At 54.9% G+C, this 17,190-nt stretch overlaps 2 protein-coding genes across 3 annotated transcripts in view; one reads left to right on the top strand and one right to left on the bottom strand.

Annotated features, from left to right (window-relative positions):
* The window catches only part of LOC135317687 (uncharacterized), a 273,809-nt gene that overhangs the window by 205,665 nt on the left and 50,954 nt on the right, over window positions 1-17,190 (bottom strand). The window lies entirely within an intron of this gene.
* Window positions 984-5,058, top strand: LOC135317439 (uncharacterized). The gene is made up of 5 exons (XM_064473727.1): window positions 984-1,053; window positions 1,414-1,515; window positions 2,566-2,673; window positions 3,311-3,455; window positions 4,093-5,058. Exons 1-5 carry the CDS (start codon window positions 984-986, stop codon window positions 4,493-4,495), a joined length of 828 nt encoding a protein of 275 aa, XP_064329797.1. The 3' UTR covers window positions 4,496-5,058.

Below are 17,190 nucleotides of genomic sequence, written 5' to 3'. Positions count from 1 at the left end.
TTGTCGGAGCACGTCAGATGACACCGCGGGTGCCCAGGGCGTGTCCGTGGGGGCGTGGATGTGTTGTGAGGTCACAGACCCCGCTGTGCCACGCCGTGTTGTGCAGTGCTGTGCCGCAGGCACCGCTCCAGCAGTGCCAGCTGTGGCAGCAGCGGCAGCAGCATGGTGCAGGCGCGGGGGGCCGCGGCCCCCACCCACCTATTTATCCTGCTCCTGATGGCCCTGCAAGCCTGGCAGGTCGGGGCTGCTCCGTGGCGAGCGTGGGGATTAGGTAGGTGGGCAGGCAAGGTCCAGCCCCAACCCTGGCAGCGTGGCACAGCGCCCACGGCTGCTCGGGGTGACAGCGGGGCTGGGGTGGTGGTGGGGCAGGGCTGGGAGAGCAGCAGGGCCAGGCTCGGGCAGGTGAGTCGTGGGCAGGTCCACGGGCAGCTGGAGGCAGACGCTCCCCGGGGAGGCGCAGGGGTGCGTGGCCACTGCAGGGGCATTTTCCAGGTGAACGGTGGGGTCAGGAGCAGTGCCACGGGGTGAGAAGCTGCTGCTGGAGCTGGCCCTGTGCCGCCCTGCCCCAGGGCAGCCTTCCCCCAGCCTGCATGCTGGGGCCGGAGTGGCTCTGCAGAGGCCAGGCAATAGCCCGTGGGAGCGCTTCTGCTCCAGGCTGGTGACGGTCGTGCCGGGAGCCGTGGCTCTGCCGCTCCTGGCTGGGTCCTGGCTTTCAGCTTCAGGCACCTCTGTCCTTGGGAGATGCCCGCTTGGGAAGGTGGGAGCATTCCTGCTCTAGCCCTGCAGTGCTCTCCTTGGGTGAACCCAGGTCCCCATGGGACACAGAGCCCCAGCCCACAGCCCGGGGCACGATGCTCTTGAGGGGAAGGGAGGGACGAGTGCCATGGAGCAAGCCTGCGTTTGAACTGCATTCACTGCTGTTCAGAACTGAAGGAGTGCCTTAAAATAGTTCATGGGAGCTTCTCTGTCCTGTGTTTACAGACATGGCTGGAGGCGATGGATATCCAGCTTCCCGTCTGGGTTCCCGGGCTGACACGCTGGGATATCGCATGGGTACGTCATGGCTTTTGACTTCCTTGGAGAGCTGCCAGCTCAGAGCCCAGATGTGAGCGAGACATCTCTTGCAGGCGTGACAATATAGGCCGTGTGTGCCACGTGGTTACACGATCCCCTCATATGTTCTCCTCTTCAGTTCTGACAGTGAATATCCCAATGTGTGATGGGAACTTCTTGTGGGGGTTTGGTTGCAGGTGTGGGTACAGGGAGGGCGTTTCCAGCTTCTGGGCTGCATCCCGCGCTGGAGCTCCCCTGGCATCGCAGGGGTGAGTAGTCAGTCTTGACTGGCTGCACAGACTAAGCACTCTGTTTCAGTATTTTATCAGAGAGAAGTTTAACATGCTACTTTCTGTTAAGATCCCCAAAGAGCGAAGTATGAAGCTGAAAGAGGCAAGTCTTCCCAGCGGTCATCAGAAGTCCTGAAGGAAATCCTGAAGGACCTGGACAAGGCAGCGCTTGGTGGGTATATATCACTCTTAAGCAGAAGACTTGGGAAGCTGAGGGTTTGATGCCTGTCTGGCCCGGCCGTAGCTACGCAGCAGGAAGGGATTGATCAGAGCCTCACTGCGGTGACTCTCAGTTTCACGCCTTGCAGGCGCTGGTGAGCCACAGAGTGGCCCAGAGCCTCTGCTGCCAGCTGTGGTTCAAGCTGAGCCCCAGGGAGAGCTGCTGCCCCAGTTATACCCCTAGCGGTCAGAGCTGGACTGGGCAGAGGTTGGTATCCAGCTGTCAGGGATGGGCAGCGCTCACGCCTTGAATGCGTGAGGGACTTGCCGAGGAGCTGATTCCTGACAAGCCGCGAGAGGGCCGGCACCCTGCCAGTCACCGGAGGGGAGAGTGCCCTTGGCCGGCAGAGAGGGTGCGCAGGCAGCTTGGGGTGGCTGAGACCGGCAGGCTTTGCCTGCGCTGCAGGCAGCCCCTGGCCAGGATGGGAGCAGCCCCAGCTTCACAGCCGGTCCAGCCCCGCTGTTCTCCTTGATGGCCGAGGACTCTGAGTGACCCCCTGGAGTCAGGGACAGGTGGGAGCTGGGCGGGCAGCTTGAGGCGGGACGCCCACCTTGAAGGCAGCTAAAATGAGGGGCTGTGAATTCAGTCTCGCATGGTTTGGCTGTCTGTTTCCAGTTGTGTTTTAGATACCTCGGCTGTGGTTTTCCTCGTGTCTTGGGGGACTGTGGGCTCTTCACCGCCACCCGTGAAAGTGCCCAGAACATGGTTGCAAGAGCTTGCGGTTCAGCCCACCACGTGTGCCTGATAGCCTTACCGTGCGATGGAGTTGGCACGGTGGGACGTGCTTCTCAGAAGGGCTCTTTCCACGGCTGAACCTGCTACGGCATCTTCCTGCCCTCTCTGAAGGGAGTCATGTACCATCGTCCTGCCCTTTGCCCGAAATGCACTCAGTGGAATGTGAACAAGATCGCATGCAATCCCCTAGCCTTTCAGCAGGTTGGGATTTGCTGTCTGTTTACATCTAATTATGCCTAATTAAACTGACCCGCTTTCTTTCTAAAGAGATGGACCGTGAGACTGCGGAGAATGAGGCGCTTCAGGAAGGAGGCAGTCACGCGGTGCCAGTCTCTGATGACAGAAGAGGGGCAATTCAGTCAGTGGAGGTGCCAGGTAATTGCTGTCCTGTGGTCATCCAGGGCCACAGGTCAAAATCTCTGCGTGTCTGCAGGCTCTTCCCCGAGTTCTCGCTACTGCACACCATGTCAGCAGCCAAACTCTTAGTAGAGAGCAAGTGTTCTAAAGAAGGCAGGAGCAGCTCTGAGAGGGTGACTCCCATCTCTGGGGTGTGAAGGTTATTGCCGTCAGTGTGCCAGAGACACACTCGCTCCTAACCCTCTGCTGATGGCCTCGTGAGTGTTCCCAAAGGGTCAGAGCGAGCCCCCAGGCAGCAGCTCTAGCAAGCCTTGCAAAGCGGAGGTGGGTGAGCACAAAGGAAAGTGTGTGCAGACGTGAAGGATCACCAAGAAGGGGGAGCAAACCCGTGACACTGGGAAAACTGGATTATGGCCATGCCAGAGCGTAAGCAAAGCTGCGAGGAGAAAGAGAGGCTCCAGAGTGTGTTGATTTGCAACGACCTTGGGAGCTTCCTTTGCTTCTCCTGAAGCCAAGGAAATGTCGCAGCCCCAGGATGTTCCGTGGCTCAGAGATGCTACCAAAGCGAGAATGAGCATCTCCTGGCAATGTCAGGCCTCCTGCGAGATGAGCAGTAGTGTGCAGGACACACTAACACACAGAATCCTTCCTCCAGGCGTGGATGGCACGAGAAACAGAAATGCTATGGATCCAAAAGCTTTCCAGAAGTACTGCATAGAAGGCGCCGTGGCGGTCGTGGGCTCCATATTGCTTGGGATGGTTTTCTGTTGTGTGATCCGCCTGTGGAGGAAGAGAAGGCGGTGAGTTGGTGGCGGGGGGCAGGTGCAGCCAAACTGCTGCGTTAGATGGCTGCTGTTAGCCACGAAGCATTTTGAGGTAGGGTATTCTGGCGTGCCGAGTTAGTTACTGGCCAAACAGGACTGAGGTTTCTGCTGTGAGATGTTTTAACTGTCCTCTCAACCCATGGGCCCTCTTTTCTGAAACGTGTCCTTACTGTTGCAAGTATTAGTTAAAAGTGACCCTGCCTGGACAAGAGCAGACCCAGCAACAGACGTAGGCAGAGCAAAGTCAGGCAGGAAAACAAAGAGGGATGACGTTGCCGCAGAAAGTGAGAATTGCAGTAGCGACATCTCCCTGCCAGGGAACCCAGCAGCAGAAATCACCCTGTGAGGTGATGCTGTAATCTCCAGAGGTTCACCTTGGCCAGGGTATCCCAGCAAGCCAGGCTGTGGTGAGCAACCTTCCCAGCTCTCAGCTCATGGGAGCAGAGCCCCAGCCGAGGGGCGCGGGGTGCCCCGTTTTCTGCACAGAGCTCTCTGTGCCCACAGCTCCCACGTGCAGCCGGGTGCCCACATGCCATGGGGCGCGCAGCTCTGCCCCGCCACCCACCCAGCACCGCAGCCGTGGCGGGGCCTCAGCAGCCTCCTCTCTCCGCAGGCGCCTCGCCGCAGCTTCGAGAGCCCGGCCCGACACCAGCAGCTGCCCCTCACACCCGGACACCTGGACTGCCCACCCCAGCACCTCCAAGAGCTGGACCCAACACCAGCAGCCGTCACATGTGCCTGGAAAAGCGGCCCACCAGCCACGGAGCACCGGCGGGGAACCAGCCTCCACCAGCCCGGACGGCCGCCCGGCCCGCCCGCCTCCGCCCCGGCCCAAATGGCTGTCCAACTCAGCCAGCCAGGTGTTGCGGGACCGGCCCAGCACCCTCCGGGCCCCGGAGAAACGGCAACCACCCCCTCGCCCCCCAAGCCCATTTCTCCAGCCCTCCTGCAAGGGCCTGGGGCAGTCCCGCCAGGATATGGATTTGGGGAGCGACGGTGAATGCGAGGGCCTATAGGGGAGTGACAACAAATATGTTTTCCTTGGATGACAAGGTCACGGACCTAGTTGGCCAAGAGAAGCCAGCTGATGTGATCTTTCTGGATTTCAGTAAAGCTTTTGATACTGTCCCTCACAGTCTCCTCCTGGGCAAAATGTCCAGCACACAGCTGGATAAACGCGTAATGCGGTGGGTGAGCAATTGGCTGGGGGGTTGGGCTCAAAGGGTTCTCGTCAGTGGGGTTACATGGGGCTGGTGGCCAGTCACTAGCGGGGTTCCACAGGGATCCATCTTGGGGCCGGTACTCTTTAATCTCTTTGTAAATGACTTGGATGCAGGACTTGAAGGAACGCTAATTAAGTTTGCTGACGACAAACTTGGGAGGAGCTGTTGACACTCCCGAGGGCAGAGAGGCCCTTCAGAGGGATCTGGACAGACTGGAGAGCTGGGCAACCACCAACCATATGAAGTTCAACAAGGCCAAGTGCTGGGTTTTGCACCTGGGGCATGGCAAGCCTGGATGTACAGACAGCCTGGGGAATGAGAGGCCGGAGAGCAGCTCTGTGGGGAGGGACCCGGGGGTTCTGTCATGAGGCAGTCATGGCGCCAAGCCTGGCGATGTTCAAGAAGCACTTGGCCAACCCCCTCAGAGACGTGGTGTGAATTTGGGGTTGTCCTGTGCAGGGACAGGATGATCCCGGACTTGATGATCCTTGTGGGTCCCTTCCAACTCAGAACATTCTGTGTTTCTGTGATTCTGTAACACACTCCTGAGCAACAGCTTCAGGGGTCAAGCGTAAATTTCAGCAGAATGGCACAGCAATAAATAGAGGTCAGTAGCACAATTGTCCGCGTTGTAACAGCAGCAAAACCAGGGATTCAGCAGTTTGGGGCCAAACTTCCTATCGGGGCAAGCAGGGGTGTGGATGCCCACGGTGTCAATAAACGACAGAGCGGCAGAAAGCTGCTATCAAGCCGTAACGGAGACAGCGTCTGTTCTGGTTTGGGCTGGGATGGAGTTAATTTTCTTTGTCGCAGCCCATACGGTGCCGAGTTTTGGATTTGTAACCAAAGCGGTGTTTCAGCCATTGCTGAACCTGCTTCCATGGCACGGAGGCCTACTCTGTTCACCCGCCGCCCTGCCACGGCCTGGCCTCCCCCCACCAGGCTTGGGGCGGCTGCACCCCGCTGGGGCCGGCAGTGCCGCAAGGTTTCGGGGGTGCTGCCTGGTGTGGGGAAAGGTGCCCGGTTTGGGGCTGTTTCTGCGTTTGGCGGTTCCTTGTGGGCTTGGGGGACTCTTGGCAGGTTTAAGGTGTGCCCCTGGGTCTGGGGGTGTTTGTGGGTTTGGAGGTCGCCGACAGGTTTTGGGGGGTGTGCCTGGGTCTGCTGGTTGCTGCCAATTTTGGGGGAAACTTGAGGATTTGGGGGCGTTGCTGTGTCAGGTGCCTGCTGCTAGGTCTGGTGGGTGCAGCCAGGTGTGGGGCGCCTCTGGATTTAGGGTTTGTTCCCGGACTGGGGCAATGCTACCAGGTGTAAGGGTTCTTTTGGGTTTGGCGGCTGCCGCTGGGCTGACAGCAGCCTCTGTTCCGGTGGACACAAGCCCTGTCCCTGCAGCAGCGCCAGCAGTGCGTCTCGTAAGGCGCTGGGCACTGCTGTGGTCACGCTGCGCTCTCTGGCTGGTTGTTTCGGCTACACGGCCGCACGGCTGGCCTCCCTTGAGAGGCGCTGGGGTGCCACCCTCAGGTGGATTTCACTTGCTGTGTTTGAGGGGAAACTGTCCCTCATGCTCAGAGTGCTTTAGGATAGCACACACCATGCCGGCTGCTCCGCCCTGGTAGTAACCAGTGTGCTTCTGTTGGTGGTTTCGTTGCGCCGTTCCTTCTTCTGAATCTCTGATGCGGATCGCTCGGGGCCATTGGTGGAGGCTGATTTTTGCACCGTGCCTGCTGTGCTGCTTGTCAGTGGTGCAGGAGGGGAGCCGGGCAGCGCTGCCCCACTGCTGCCCCACTGCTGCTTGCTGGGGTAGCCGTGGAGGAAAGAGGCTTGAGGAAGTCCCTTCCTAAGTCCAGCGGAAGCTGAAGAGGTTTTCTGCCAGTGGAGTTCCTGCTCTGGATGAGGTTGCTGCCAAGCACTGACTTTGTGCAGCCTGTGCTCCTGTTGACTTGCTGCTCTGTGTCACAACGGGGTTTGTCCGGCAACCGTCTGGTGAACAAGGCTTCCGTGGTGCTTCGCTGTGTGGATATTCCAAACCAGGAGAGGGGCGCAAGTTAACATTTTTGGGGTGAGTTGAGCTTTTTAAGTTTTGGAGCTGACTGATCCAACAGAGTTGTGCTTAGGAAACCACACATCTGGTATTTGAGGGCTTGTTGCACCCAGAAATCAAGCAGGCTGCATCAGTGTGACTCTAGGGATTGTTCTGCACGACGAAAGCTAAAGTGCGGCATACGTCATTAACTCCTGGGCTGTGGGTTAGGCTAGATGAGCCACAGCTACAAGCCTTCCCACCTCAGCATCTTCTCTAGTGTGCTTAGGAGATGAAGCTGTGCCTTGCGGATGAACTTGGTTTAAACCCAGACTAGACCATGAGTTATTAGTGAAAGCCTGATTGCTGGTAGTTTGACGCTGCAGTTGTAATGTTAATAGGCAGGGAGAGAAGGATGCGGGAAGGAGGTGTGTGACTTCTGTGAACAGCGACAGCACAGGCGTGTGTGACCCTAGGAATCCAGGGCACAGCAAAGCCTTTGCTTCTGATCCAGCCTATTGGTCTCAGAGGAGCTTCCTAAAGGACGAGAACGGCATGCTCATCTCCGCAGGGTCCAGCAGTTCCGTGGGCCAGGTAAGCCTTGAGTCAAAGAACCAGCTGGAAGCAGCTGTCACTGATACGCAGCTGGAGGCCCGTCAGTTCCTTTATCTCCCGTTACTAACATTCATGTCAGCGTAACGCAAGAGACCGGCATTTATCACTTTCCTGGTGTGAAGCAGTGGCTAGATTTTATCTACATGTCTTGTCATCCTGGAACTGAGTGTTGCTGTCAAGCGTGCTTGCCAGTCTTGATTGCTAATTTAAACTGCTAGCGAGGGCTCTCCTGGCAGAGAGCAGTGCTTGTGTGTGCGTTTGGTGGCTCGCTTATGAAGAGGAGGCTCTTGGTGGTTTGTTAGAGAGAGGTCTTTGGTGGTCATGGTCAGGGAGTGCTGGAGAGCGCCTGGCACGGTTATAACGCCACGCTGCTGGCGTACGGTCAGAGGGGCTCAGGGAAGAGCCCATGAGCGACGATCGGATACGGTGCAAGCAGTTCCTGGGCAGTGATCAAGAAATGGGGCAGTTGCCCAGAACTGCTACTTTTACTCTCTTCCCATCTCCCATCACTGGTTTTTTCTTTCTCTGTCTGACTCCCTGCCTGTATTTTCTAACTCCTCCCTGTCTGTCCTACAGCCTGTTGCTGTGGTCTCCTTTCTGTGAGGGACGCGTGTGAGCTGTGAGGCACCCGTGGGTGCCCTGAGGTGGAAGGCAGTCGAGTGAGCGGGGCTGCAGCACAGGGAGGGAGGCAGGGACAGACAGACAGACAGAGAGAGAGAGACAGAAGTGCCTGAGCTGTGCCATGTAAGGGAAGTTGTCAAGTCGGGGATATTGGGGATGGTGTCCCCGCCATCCACCAGCCCCGCCGCCACCAGTGGCTCCTTGGGGCAGCCGCCCTCCGCCACATACCCACAGAGGTCAGGGTGCTCATCAAGGGCCTCGGCAGTCACGTTGGGGACACTGGTGGTCAGGGTGGTGTCCTCACTGTCCCCTAGCCCTGCCACCACCGCATGGTCCTGGGGGCAGGCGCCATCTGCCGCGTACATGGAGAAGTCGTGGAGGTCATCGAGGAAATCGGCGCTGATGAGGCTGTTGGGGAAAGGAAGGCCGTTAGGGACGGTGTCCTCGCTGTCCCCCAGCCCTGCTGCCACCACTTGCTGATGGGGGCAGCCGCCCTTTGCCACGTACTCGGAGAAGTCAGGGACCCGGCCGAGGAAGCTGGTGAAGTCGTCGACGTCGTCGACAGAGACCTCGCCGTCCCCCAGCCCCGCCGCCGCTGCTGGCTCCTTGGGGCAGCCGCCCTCCGCCACGTACTCGGAGAGGTCGGGGAGCTCGTGGAGGAAGGCGGCGAGGCTGGGGCTGTCAGGCCCATCGGGGAGGCTGTCCTCGCTCTCCAAGGTGTTGAGCCAGGAGAGCACCAAGCTGGCCATGGTGTCCTCTGCCAGCTCAGGACAGGCCTCAGCGAAGGCCTGTGGCCCCTGCTCGGGCAGGTCGACGGGCTTCTCTGGGGCTGCCGGGGTGGTCTCCACTGCTGAAAAAGCAAAGAGATCCAACCCAAGCGCGGGGTGATGCAAGCTTTCCTTGGCTCAGGGCAGCTGCCCGCGGGCTCTGCCACCCCCCAGAGCTCACCTTTAGGCTCCATCTTGGTTCTGCAGGTCGGCAGAGCCAGGCCGGTCTGGTGGGGGCTGGCAGCAGGGACACTGTCCTCGATGGCCACCACTTCCTTCTTGAAGCCCTCCGATGGCTTCTGGGCGCTGCCAGGCAGGGTGTGGAGCACAGGGTGCTCCTGGACCCAAGGCTGAGCCGTGGGGCAGCACGGTGGTGGGTCGCCAGTGTGGTCAGGGACACGCAGCAGGCAGGAGCCCGTGGGGTCCATGGGCTCTCGCTGGTCCAGGGTCCGTGGCCCCATCCCCCTCGGCTGGTGGGGCACCAGCACCTGTGGCACCACCTGCTGTCCCCAGCCGTAGGCAGGGGGACAGGGAGCAGCCATGGTGGGGAGCGACACCCCATGGTTGAGCTGCACCCCGTGGGGGAGCTGCACCCCGTGGGGGAGCTGCACCCCATGGAGGAGCTGCACCCTACTGGGGAGCTGCAACCCAGCATGGAGCTGCGTCCCGTGTGGGAGAGGCACCCCAGTGGCGAGCTGTACCCCAGTGGAGAGCTGTACCCCAGCAGGGAGCTGTACCCCCATGGGCATCTGCACCCCACTGAGGAGCTGCACCCCAGTGGGGAGCTGCATGCCTTGCGGGTGCTGTACCCCCATGGGGAGCTGCACCCCAGTGGGGAGCTGTACCCCCATGGGCATCTGCACCCCACTGAGGAGCTGCACCCCAGTGGGGAGCTGCACCCCGTGAGGGAGCTGTGCCACTGGGGGAGGTGGCACCCCGCTGGGGAGCTGCACCACCTGCCCCGGGGCCCCCAGGGGCCCTGGCACCGCCTGCCAGACGGTGGGCTGGGACAGCTGGTGGGTGCCGGTGTGGAGCTGGGCAGGCTCACCAGACACTGCCAGCCCCGGGACAGAGGGCAGCACGTGGGCACTGACCGGTGCTGGCATGGCTGGGGTGGTGAAGCTCATGCTGGGCACCTGCGATGCCGTGGGCAGCCGGAGAGGGAACCTCTCTGTTGGGGGAAGCAAAGAGGGGTGGTGGGGTGAGATATTGGTGGGCAGAGCCCCTTGGGGGGTTACCTGGAGGGCAGGAGCACCACGAGGAGCAGGAGCCTGCTGCTGTACCTGCCATGGCGGTGGGTCAGTGTGGGGTTTGTTTGGGACAAAGAGTGCTCTGGGGTTCCGTCCCCAGGGCGATGATTCCGCCAGCACCTGCCTGAGCCAGCCTTGCCAGGGCTGGATTTGTCATGCCTCAGCAACTGCCCATCACCATGATTTCCCATCCTGCTGATCTCTCATCCCGATGAGGGTTTCCCATCCCCGCCATGAATTCCCATCCCAACGATGATTTCTCATCCCAGTGATGGCTTCCCATGCCAGCAATGATTTCTCAGCCCTGGGATGGTTTCCTATCCCAATGGTTTCCCATGCCCACAGTTTCCCTCCCAAGCCCTGGGGTGCACATTTGGCAAAAGCCACGTGGTTAGTCAACAGGAGGGGATCTGCCAGGCGAGCTGGCCCTGCCCAGTCAGAAATCCTACATACTGGGGAAGGGGATGGAGTCCCTGTAGCGCACGCAAAAAGTACGCTGGGCAACACAGTCTGGGTCCTCCCTGCCTCCGGCAAAGGCAAAGCCATTCGTGGGATTGCTTTTGCTCGAGGGCCTGGGCGCACTTGGTGGGTGATGCGGGAGGACGGAGAAGTCCGATGTGTGCCTCAAGGGGGTTTGATTTTGGGCGAAAACAGGCAATGAAGTGAATGGGGCAATGCGAACTGCTATATAATATTGTGTGTCACCCCTGTGTTGTACCCACGATAGCAGAGTACGAGCCTCCCAAGCCATGGAGGACAAACTGCGACACAAGCAGAGTGCAGCAGCGACGGAGCGATGGCTGACTCGGCGGGCAGCAGCCCAGGTGTGGGACCTGGGCACGGCGTGAGCGGTGCGGAATAGGGGGAGGGGGCTGTGCTGGGTTTGGCTGAGAAGGGGTTAATTCTCCTCACCGCGGGGGGCGGCTGCCTTTCCGGCTTCCCGCGCTCTGCCGCGGGGGTGGGGCGGGGCGGGGAGGGGCGGGGCCGCGGTGGGGGCGGCTGACCCCGACTGGCCGGTGGCAGGGTCACTCCATACCACGTGACACCACGGCCAGGATATTAAGGGGGGGCGGGGGTGGGGGGGGCAGTGGCGGCTCGGGAGCGGCGCGGCGGCGGGTCGGCGGTGGGTGAGCGGCTGCGGCGCGGGCGGTTTGTTCCGGCGGTTCGTTCCCCCTCTCCCGCCCCCCCCCCCCTTCCCACCCCTTTCCCCCCACCCCGCGGGGCTTTGCGCCTCTCCTTGTTCTCCTTTCCGTTGCATTTCTGTTGTTGTTTCTTTTAATTTCATTTATGAAACTGCTCTTATCCCAACCCACGAGCGTTACCCTTCTGATTCCCTCCCCCATCTACCGGTGGGGAGGGGGCGAGCGACTGTGTGGGGCTGAGCTGCCGGCCAAACCGCCACAGGCCCTAGAAGTGAGGGTTTGGAATTTAAAACGGAGGCTTTTAGCTTTAAAAGTGGGGTATGGACCCTGAAAGTGAGGGTTTGGGGCCTATAGATGAGGCTTTTAGCCTTAAACGAGGGGTTTGGATTCTAAAAGGCACGGTTTTGAAAGAAAAACTGACGGTTAGAGCATGAAGGGACCGGAGTCGCTGCTAAAAGTGAGGGTTTGGGAGCTAAAGAGGAGGCACTGAGCGTTACAGGTGGGGTTTGGATGCTGGAAGTGCGGCTTTGGGTGTTAAAGCTGAGGCTTTGACTTGTAAAAGAGGGATTTGAACCCTGAAAGGGAGGGTTTGGCTGTTACAAATGAGGCTTTGAGCGTTAAAAGAGGGGTTTGGACCCTGAAAGTGAGGTTTGCAGTCCTAGCTATAGGGCTTTGATGTTAAAAGAGGAGTTTGGGTGCTTGAAAGTGAGTCTTGGGGACCTGGAAATGAGGCTTTGAGCGTTAAAAGAGGGGTTTGGACAACGAAAGGGAGGGTTTGGGATTTTAAAATGAGATTTAGTCCATGAAAAGGAGGGGTTTGGACCCTAACAGTGAGGGTTTGGGACCTCTGAATGAGGCTTTGTGCCTGAAAAGTGGGGTTTGGACGCTTGAAGTGACGGTTTGGACCTAAAAACTGAGGCTTTGAGAGTTAAAAGAGGGATTCTGTAAAATGTGTTCATGTGATTCGTGTCAATATGGAACTGTTGGTGCTTGTGTAACCAGGGCCGGTCAATTGACTCGCTAACGGTCGGGAGGGTTGGAATGTGGGTTGGGGGTTTGCTGCTAACAGGGGAAGCACCCTGCTACAAAGGGGGGTGCCAAGGTGGGGGGGGCACAGGTCGGCCAGTGGTGATGGCAGGGACCTTCTTGGCTCCGAAGGCGCTGAGGCATGGAAACTGGGGGAAGGGTAATTCCGGCAGGGGGAGAGTGCGACCACCGACCCAAGTCAGGACCAAAAAGACTTGCCCCCCCCACCCCCAGTAAAGAGCACGCGGGCTAATCTACGTGGCAAGCGTGGCTAATTTAACTACGGCTGCCCAACGGCAAGTGGGATGCTTATCACTGACCAGTGAGTGTAAACTTAGGCGTGTTTTTTACTAATTGTTATTAATTAACTGAATATAAGCCCTGTAGCATTGTATGACGGGATGCACGTTAGGAGGAAGGATCCCCCGTGCACCCAGCGCTGCTTGCTTGCCTCTATTCAATAAATTGTAAACTTTAATTGGAATTCCGTTTAAGGCTAAATTAATTATAACAATTTGAACCCTGAAAGTGAGGGTTTGGCAGTTAAAACTGAGCCTTTGAGCTTTAAAAGCGGGGTTTGGACAATAAAATGGAGGCTTTTGAACTTAAAAAAGAGGGTTTGGGTCCTAAAAGTGAGGGTTGGTTTGGGACCAAAAAAGGATGCTTTGAGCCCTAAACGATGATTTAGACCCTAAATGTGAGGCTTTGCAAGATATAAATGAGGTTTTGACAGTAAAAAAGACAGGTCTGGACCCTAACAGTGAGGGTTTGGGACATCTAAATGAGTCTTTTAGATTTCAAAGAGGGGTTTGGGCTCTAAAACTCATGGTTTGCAACAAAAAATTTATGGTTTGAGCAATAATATAGTCGATTTGATGCTAAAAGTGAGGGTTGGTTTGGCACCTAAAAATGAAGCACAGAGTGCTAAAAGAGGGGGTTTGATGCTGAAATGGAGGCTTTAGCTGTGTTAAGAGGTCTTTGGGTCCTAAAGTGAGGGTTTGACCTTTAAAACAGGGGTTTGGAGCCTAAAAGTGAGGTTTGCAGTCCTGACTATAAGGCTTTGAGCATTAAAAGAGGGGTTTGGACAATAAAAGGGAGGCTTAGGCTGTTAAAAATGAGGGTTTGTCCCTAAAAAGGAGGGATTTGAACCCTAAAAGTGAAGGTTTGGGATATAAAAATGAGGCTTTGCGTGGAAAAGATAGGTTTGGAGCTTAAAAGTGAGGGTTTGGGACTCCTAAATGAGGCTTTGTGCCTTAAAAGTGGGGTTTGGACCCACAAGACAGGGTTTGGCTGTTAAAAAAGGAGGCTTTGTGCCTTAAATGAGGGGTTTCGACCTTGAAAGTGAGGGTTTGGGACTGAAAAATGAGGCTTTGAGTGTTGAAAGACGGGCTTGGGACATAAAACCCTCCCTTCTAGCATCGAATCCTGTCTATTAATGCTCAAATCATGATTTTTTTCCTTCCAAACGGTACGTTTGAGAGTCAAACCCCCTTGTTCAAGGCTCAAAGCCTCATTTTTATGTGCCAGACCCTCACATTCAGGTTTCAAACCCCCCTTTTAACACTCAAAGCCTCATTTCTAGGTGCCAAAGTTTCACTTTTAGCACCCAAACCTGAGCTCACTTTTAGGAGCCAAGACCTCATTTCTTATGTCCAAAGCCCTATTTCCACCGGCAAAGCCTCATTTTTAGAGTCCAAACCCCTCTTTTTATGCTCAAAGCCTCATTTTTACCACCCAAAGCCTCACTTTCAGTGTCTAAACCTGTTTTAAACCTTGCAGCCTCCGCTTATGGGGTCCCGCAGCCTCCGCTTCTGGGGTCCTGCCGCCCCTCATTTTTTGAGTTCCAAACCCCGCTTTTAAGGCTGAAAGCCTCCTCTTAAGGTCCCAGACCCTCACTCTCAGGTTGTGCAAACCTGTCATTTTCACTCTCAAAGCCTCTTTTATATCTTGCAAAGCCTCACGTTTAGCTGCCAAACACGTCTTTTAAGGCCCAGAGCCTCAGTTTTCTTTTCTAAACTGCCACTTTCAGGGTCCAAACTGCTCTATTAAGCATTAAAACCTCACTTTTAGGTATCAAAACCTCATTTGTAATGTCCGAAGCCCTATTTTCAACTGCAAACCCTCATTTGTAGGTCCCAAACCCTCACTTTCAGGGTCAAAAAGCCTCTTTTAAGGCCCAAAGCCTTATTTCAGGTCCCAAAGCCTCATTTTTTTTTTTGTTCCAAACCCCTGTTTTAAGGCTCAAAGCTTCATTTTTAAATCCCAAACCCTCACATTCATGGTCCAAACCTGTCTTTCAGGTTCAAAGCCTCAGTTTTAGGTCCCAAAGCCTCACTTTCAGGGTCCAAACCCCTCTTAGTACTCTGTGGCCTCCTTTTTAGGTCCCAAAGCATCCCATTTAGCATCAAATCCACTCTATTAATGCTCAAACCGTCATTTTTCCGTTCTAAACGGTGCGTTTCAGTCCAAACCCCTTGATTAATCCTCAAAGCCTCATTTTTTAAAGCCCAGAGGGGCCCAAACCCCTTTTTTAATGCTCAGTGCCTCCTTTAAAGCCCCAAGCCCTCACTTTTAGGTACTAAAACCTCATTTTTATTATCCAAGCCTCATTTTTATATCCCAAACCTTTACTGTTGGCATCGAATACGGTCTTTTAATGCTCAAACTGTCATTTTCTCTTTCCACACTGAGTTTTAGAGCCCAAAGCCATCTTTTAACGCACAAAGCCTCATTTAGTGGTCCCAAACCCTCACTGTTAGGGTCCAAACCTGACGTGAGGCTCTTTGCTCTTGCTGCAAAAGCTATTTCAAATCACAGCTTTGAATAAGAAACACTATACTAGGTTTGTTCCAAGTACATTCATCATCCACTTGTTTCTTTCAATATCTGATCATTTCTATTCAAGCCAAGTAAGAACAGGGTCTCTCCCAATGTCAGGCAACACTGGGCCTGTCCAGCAAGCGTCAGTCATACCAGAGAGACAGTAAAAAGCTGAGTATTGTAAAACTCCTGCTTCGGCCCTGTTGGTGAGAGAACTTTTGAAGGGAAATATTTCTGGCCTTCAGGTCAGTCAAAAGCCACAGTCAGTCAGCTATTGCATTCCCTCTGGCTGTGGTTCCACGAATGGATCACGCTCAGGTGGAATAAATCTGCTTGAGATGCTTGCAAGCACAAATGCTTACAAACCAAATCATCTCTCTTAGTCTGGCACTGCTTAGCTCATGCAAGGACGTAAGTTTACTTGGTTTAGGTGTAAGGACGTCAGCGGCAAGTCCTCTGGAACCGGGGCTGGGAGTTGTATTTTAGCTTTACGTACCTGGAAATCACAACTCCTCCTCCTTTGTCTGGTTCACTAAGTAGCATCTACGTGAAGGGCATGAACAAACGTAGGCGAGTGCACAGAAATGTTCATCGTCCTGTAACTCTGCCGCATTCCCGATTTTTAACATTATTGTATCTGTGTGTATATACCATATATTGGGTATATTGGTTAATTTCCTATTTGATAAAAAATAGTCCATTTGCTTTCCCCTGCCGTTTAATTTTAATGGTGTTTACTGACTGTGACAGAAATGTACTTTGTTCGCTCAACACCCTTTCCCCTGTGCTTTAATATCCTACTTTTTACTAAAGCATATTTTCACATTTTCTTGCCGTGTCAATATTCCAAACACCCATTTTGCACAAAGTATTTCACCAAGTAATTACATTCGGCTGCTCCTTGGCTACTGGCTCTAAAAAAAATTAATTTTTGAGGTTAATGGGTTTTCTTTATTACAGCTCAAAATACTTCATTGTCACACTGTACTAAATTGCCAGCCTTCCATGTCTCTGTTGGGGGGAAATACACACACACACACACACCCAGCAGTGGGTTGTTGATTGATTTTTGTTCGCATCTGCACAAACACATTTCTTATCCCATGAAGTAGTTCTCTTTATTCCAGAGGACAACGCCCGTGCCATTATTCCTCAGAAGGAAACAAACCCATCTGCTTCTCATAATTTGAACTTGTATTTCCAGATTTCCTGATTATTTAAAAACCTACATACTTTGGTATGTGCCACAAGACTTGGATCAACATGCTGTCTTCAGGTTATGCCATGCACGGGGGGTGAGTCTTTTATACAAGCACCAGATCAAATTCGCCCCCTGCTGATCAAGTATTTGACAAAATGTGTTTTCGTTACCGATAACGAACAGCTGACCTGACACATCCATCAGTTAACTCACAAAGTGTAAGATCAGCTCAATGAGCGTGACATTTGGAGCTAGCTTAAAAAGAAGGCTGGCAGTCACCTAACGGCTCAGAAATCTTTCAGTAATTTTATGGACTTGTTCTTTGCCGCTAAATACTGTAGCTTCATTCTGAAAAGCTACTCTCAACGTTGCCTAAAGGCTGATGCTTTCCTACAGCACTCTCAGGCTAGCTTAACCCCTGAGCTTAAGGAGCAAAGGGATAGGAAACCAAGTCACGCCATCAAGTAGCGCTAATAGTCATGCTGTAACCGAAGTGATGAACTTAATCAACCAGGGATGTTGTTATATTCTGGGGACATGGAGGGTACGAATCAGCGTATCTGTCGATCTGTGTTTTAGTCCCTCGGCAATCATTAATGTGACCGAAACAACAGACAACGTGCTGCTGTCAGAAAAGGATGACAACATGTGGTTTCGTGTAGCGGGCTGAGAAAACCGGCCAGGACCGCCAAGGTTAAGGGCCAAGTAGGTAAGAGGTAATTCCGGCAGGGGGAGATCTGGCCCCGGGGAGTTTTACGGTTGCTGGGAGGTGTGAAGGTCTGCATCTGGGATCAAGTCAGCTCAGCCCTTTACGGTTTTGAACTGCTTTTCATGTGGAGGAAAACTAAAAGCTTCTAACACTGGGAAGCCCTTTACAGCAGGACATCAAAGGGCTATTGAGACGCTCCTGCCTGAAGGACTTCAAGGTTTGCAGCTTTCCCTTGGGCGGGAGGTTTTGAGGTTTCCCCGTTATTAACCTCTGGTGCGGCACACTGCCGTGGGGCTGGGGAGCACAGAGCCGATTAAGCG

The sequence above is a fragment of the Phalacrocorax carbo genome, chromosome 26 (assembly GCF_963921805.1).
Source record: "Phalacrocorax carbo chromosome 26, bPhaCar2.1, whole genome shotgun sequence".
In the NCBI taxonomy this organism is placed as follows: Eukaryota; Metazoa; Chordata; class Aves; order Suliformes; family Phalacrocoracidae; genus Phalacrocorax; species Phalacrocorax carbo.
The sequence above is the reverse complement of the archived record's forward strand: the minus strand, read 5'-3'. Positions and strand labels throughout refer to the sequence as shown.